The sequence below is a fragment of the Nothoprocta perdicaria genome, unplaced genomic scaffold (genome assembly GCF_003342845.1).
Source record: "Nothoprocta perdicaria isolate Ctin4 unplaced genomic scaffold, notPer1 scaffold_372, whole genome shotgun sequence".
NCBI lineage: Eukaryota > Metazoa > Chordata > Aves > Tinamiformes > Tinamidae > Nothoprocta > Nothoprocta perdicaria.
In genome coordinates, this window is record NW_020455613.1 from 350,714 (window position 1) to 355,740 (window position 5,027).

Consider the following 5,027-nt stretch of genomic DNA (forward strand, 5'->3'; position numbering starts at 1 on the left):
CGCGCCGCCCGCGCGGCCCCCCTCGCCGGGGCGCCCGTCGGGAAACGCCGCCCGGTTTCGTTTCCGAAGCTGCCGCCTCCGCCGGGACCCAGCACCGCCGGCCATGGAGCTGCGCGACTACCAGTGGGAAGTGATCACGCCGGCCCTGGGCGGCGAGAACAGCGTCGTGTGGCTGCCCACGGGCGCCGGGAAGACGCGCGCGGCCGTGCACGTCTGCAGGAGGCACCTGCAGAGCCGCCCGCGCGCCAAAGTGGCCGTGCTGGTCAACAAGGTACCGGGGACTGCCACGGGGCACGTCCGTCCCCAGGGGGTTCGGCCTGGTGCCGGTGTGAGGGTCTGCGGGCCTCGCTGGTGCACGGGGCTGTGGCCTCAGCCTCGCTCTCCGTGCGGCCATCACGGGTTTCTCATGGGAGGCATCTGCTTCCAGGTGCACCTGGTGGACCAGCACTCTAAGAACGAGTTCCACGTGCTCCAGGACGCGTTCAGCGTTGCAGCCATCAGCGGGGACAGTAAAGAGAGGTTCTTTTTTGCCTGGATAGTGAAGCAGAACGATGTCGTGATCTGCACGGCGCAGATCCTGCAGAACGCGCTGGTCAGCGTGGAGGAGGACATGCACGTGGAGCTGACGGGTAGGTGCCCAGGCCCTAGTGCCATAGTCCTAGGGGTCGTTCCTCTTCACATGACGTGGATCTGCTCCATGGACGTGTCTCAACGGCGTGAGATCGCCCTGCGCCGAGCTCCCAGCCTGCTTCAGCGTTGCTCATCTCCGATCTCCTTCCTCGCCCCGGTGCAGATTTCTCGTTGCTGGTGATAGACGAGTGCCACCACACGCAGAAGGACGGCGTCTACAACAAAATCATGCTGAACTACCTCCAGCACAAGCTGAGCGGGCGGCAGAACCTGCCACAGATCCTGGGCCTGACGGCGTCGCCTGGCACGGGGGGCGCCACGTCCTTCCAAGGAGCCGTGGATCACATCCTGCAGGTAGGGCAGCCCGCGGGCTGAGCGTTCCCACCTGGGAACAGACTCCAGGAATTGCAAGGCTAGCAGCAAGGCTAGCAGCAAGGCTGCTGGACGGCTTCTCCCAGCCTTTTGCGGGAGCATCCCTGGAGGATGGAGCTTGCTGACCTTGCTGTGCACCTGGCTGGCTCGGGCATCCTGGATAAGCCTAAAACTTGCTGAGGTGCCACCCGGTGCCACGCACTGAGCTGCTCTTCAGGCCACGGTGGCACAGCGAGGGGTGGTGCCACTGCAGAGCTTCATCCAGCGCCCGGAGATGGGGATTTCTGCCTTGCAGATCTGTGCCAACCTGGATGCTGCTAAAATCATGTCGGCCCAGGAGCACGTGCAGGAGCTGCAGACGCAGGTCCCGCAGCCCCGCAAGCAGTACGACCTGTGCCAGGAGCGAGCGCAGGTGAGCGGGGCGCGCGGCAGCCCGGGGCGCTCCCTGGTGCGGGTGGGGACCCTCTCCCGAGCCGCTGTGCTGCCATGGGAGCCTTTGCCCAGGAGGTTTACATCCCTCCATCTGCTTATCTCAAGGCTGAGCAATCGGTTGGCCCAGGTCTTCCATGGAGGTTGGTCCTGTAGCCAGTTGGGTCCTGCTAGAGCTAGATGTTCTCTGAGCTCTACCTCAATTTCCCTGATTTCTGGGATCCTAAGCCCTTCTTTACTCCCAGGACCCCTTTGGAGCACGGCTGAAGGAAATCATGGAGCAGATCCAGCAGTACATGGGCACGCCTGACCTGTCGCGGGACTTTGGCACGCAGGCGTACGAGCAGCGCATCGTGGAGCTGGAGAAGAGAGGTGAGGGAGCACCCTGCACAATGCAGGGCGCTCCGGGGCAGCAGGAGGTGCTGGGTCCGGGCAGGATGTGTGCAGGGCTGCTCCCTACGGCGGCTGGAACCGCCACCCGTCCCGTCCCTCCGCAGCAGCAGAGACGTTCTGTCGCAAGGCACGCGTGTGCGCGCTGCACCTGCGCAGGTACAACGACGCGCTGCTGGTCAACGACGCCGTGCGCATGATCGACGCCTTCCAGTGCCTCAGCAAGTTCTACGTCATCGAGAGGGACTTGAAGGATCCCACGGAGCTTTTCCTCGCTGCCATGTTTGCAGGTAAAGGAAGAGCCTGGATGGGAAGAGCTAGGGAAGTTTGAAGCCATGCCATGCCAGAGGGAGCGGGGAGCGCTTCTCACTCCCCATCTGCCCTGCACAGAGAACAGGACCCGCTTGCTGGAGCTCGCCAGGGACGAGCAGTACGAGAACCCGCGGCTGGGCAAGCTGGAGGAGATCCTGCAGGAGCAGTTCCAGGCCTCGGGCGCGGCGCGGGGCATCGTTTTCACCAGGACCCGGCAGTGCGCCCACAGCCTGCACGGCTGGCTCAGGGACACGGCGTCGCTCCGCGGGCTGGACATCAGGGCGGCCGTCCTCACCGGCGCCGGCTACAGCAACCAGACCAAGCACATGACGCAGGTGAAGAGGCTTCCGTGGCCCTTCTGCGCGTGTGAAGGGGGGAGGCTGGGGCCAGAGAATGGGTGGGAGATCCCAGAAGCCTAAAACTGAAGCCTTGCTGCCCTAAACCAGTGTGCATGCAGGAGCTGCAACTCATTGCAGCTCCTCATTGCTTGGGTGTTTGTGGGGCTGTGGGTGCTCACAGGAGCCCTAGGCAGCCCCCACAGGAACCCTCCGTGCACCCTGCTCTGGGATGGAGCTGCTGAAGCATCTCCCCCTCTTTCCTGCCAGAACGAGCAGCAGGACGTGATCGAGTCGTTCCGCAGGGGAGCCCTCAACCTGCTCTTCTCGACCAGCGTGGCCGAGGAGGGCCTCGACATCCCCGAGTGTAACATCGTGGTGCGCTACGGGCTGATGACCAACGAGATCGCCATGGTGCAGGTAGCTGCCGGGCTCCCTCCGCCTGCGCGGCCCGTCTCGCGGGCCGGCCCTCCTGGGGGTGCAGCCCGCTGGGTCGCCCAGCTGGGGCACGGGGGCCCCCTTGCACCCTGTGCACCCCTCAAGGGCTGCGAGGTGCCTCGGGGCGAGCCCGGCCTTGCGCTGCTGCAGCAGAGCAGGAGGCTGGACCCGGGCACGGGGGAGGCAGGCGGGCGTGCGGTGCCCCCAGGGCCCTGCAGCTTGGCAAGCGGAGGGGAGAGCGGGTCACTGCTGGCATCGCCGCTCACCGCGGCGCTCGTGCCCTTCTGCTGCAGGCGCAGGGCCGTGCCCGTGCCGAGAACAGCATGTACTCCGTGCTGGCCAAAGCGAGCAGCAGAGAGGTCTCCCGGGAGCTGCTCAACGAGAAGCTCGTAGGGCTCATGGTCAGGGCCATCAGAGAGGTGCAGGACATGCCCGAGAGGGAGTATCGCCTCAAGGTGAGCGCTCGGCACGGCCGCTGCCCGCCCCTGCGCGCAGTGCTCTGCGCCGCCCGCGCGCTCTGCCCGTGGGGCAGCCGCCGGGCTGAGCAACATGCTGCCCAGCTCTCTGCTGCTGCGCCCGCTCCCACCGCGTCTTTCACATAGTCTGCAGCCCATCCATGTGCCCGTACCCCTGCACTGACCCCGTCCTCCCTGCCATCCTCCTCCTCTGCCCCGGTGTCTTTCCCAGATCCTGGAGCTGCAGCGAAATGCTGTTATCAGCTGGAAAGAGAGGGAGGCCAAGAGCAGCGAGAGGCGGCAGCTGCACGACCCAGGCGCTGTTTTCTTCTACTGCATCAACTGCAACGTAGCCGTGTGCCGGGGCAGCGACATCCGCACGGTGGAGGGCATGCACCACGTCAACATCAACCCCCTCTTCCAGTAGGAGCAGACGCGGGCGCCGCGGGCTCAGCAGCCTGTGGCAGTCAGGGGGGCGCCCCGCGGGGAGGCCCCTCGGGCGGCCGCGCTGGGATCCCCGCTCGCGGTGACGGCCTCTCGCCTCCCGTCAGGTTTTACTACAAAGTCGGTCCCGAGAAGCTGCAGCTCGAGCGTGCCTTCAAGGACTGGGAGCCCGGCTGCTGCCTCGCGTGCAACGAGTGCAACCAGGTGAGTGGGGCGCGCGCCAGGACCGAGGGGCCAGTGCCCGGGGCTGCTGCTGCCCGGGGCTGCGTCATGAGCCTCCTACACGGACCCTGGGCTCCTTATGCCACAGAACTGGAGCTCAGGCTGGTGCCCGTGCGCCCTGTGCGCTGCACGCCGGGCACGGGGCGCCTGCCGCCCAAGGGGAGCTGCCCTGGGAGCAGGGAGCTGCCGCGGCCCCAGCTGCAGGGCTGGGAGTCTGTCCTGCGGGACTGGGGGCTGCACCGTGACCCTGCCCTCTGCCCGCGCAGGCCTGGGGCATGGAGATGATCTACCGAGGCGTGAAGCTGCCCATCCTCTCCATCAAGAACTTTGTGGTGGAGACGCCAGACGAGAAGAGGAACTACAAGAAGTGGAGCAACGTGACATTCCCCATCGAGGAGTTCGACTACCTAGAGTACTGCTCCAGCCTCGACACGCAGCCCTTCTAGCGCGGCTCGCTTGCAAGGGGAACAGGAACAGCTTGGAATTGGAACTGGAAAAGAAACTGGAACGGGCTGCCGAGAGAGGTTGTGGAATCTCCCTCTTTGGAGATCTTCAAAATCTGCTTGGATGCAATTCTGTGCCACATGCTCTAGGTGGCCCTGCACGTGCTGAGGGGTCGGATTAGATGATCTTTAAAGGTCCCTTCCAACCTTAGGGATTCTGTGATTCTATTCCGGCTGCTGCGGAGGCTCCCGCCTCGTTCCTCGAGGGCGCGGAGCTGCGCTCTCCAGCCCGAGTGCTGCAGCAGCTCCCTGTCCGGAGCCCGCAACCACAGGAGGAGGCTTTGCTGGGCCAGCACCAAGAGAGACCGAAGGGTCCAGGATCCTGGCAAGAGAGTGGGAGGTGAAGGAGTCCGAGCTGCTGCGCCAGGAGGAGTTTTGCAGGCCCTGGCTGTGCTCCAACAACTCTTGGTCTCTCCCTGCTCTGCTCTTTGGTGCTGATGGGTGTCACTGCTAAAGCCCACGCGTGCCGGGGCAGCGCCGTGGTGGTGACTGCGCTC

General features: G+C 65.1%; 1 protein-coding gene across 1 annotated transcript; it reads left to right on the forward strand.

Annotated features, from left to right (window-relative positions):
- Positions 1–103: 103 nt before the first annotated feature.
- On the forward strand, positions 104–4,552 carry DHX58 (DExH-box helicase 58). Its single transcript, XM_026044567.1, has 12 exons — positions 104–271; positions 428–629; positions 794–984; positions 1,298–1,414; positions 1,677–1,803; positions 1,929–2,111; positions 2,212–2,468; positions 2,739–2,888; positions 3,200–3,361; positions 3,594–3,784; positions 3,913–4,009; positions 4,294–4,552. The coding sequence occupies exons 1-12, from the start codon at positions 104–106 to the stop codon at positions 4,471–4,473; spliced, it is 2,025 nt and encodes a 674-aa protein (XP_025900352.1). The 3' UTR covers positions 4,474–4,552.
- The last annotated feature ends 475 nt before the right edge of the window (positions 4,553–5,027 follow it).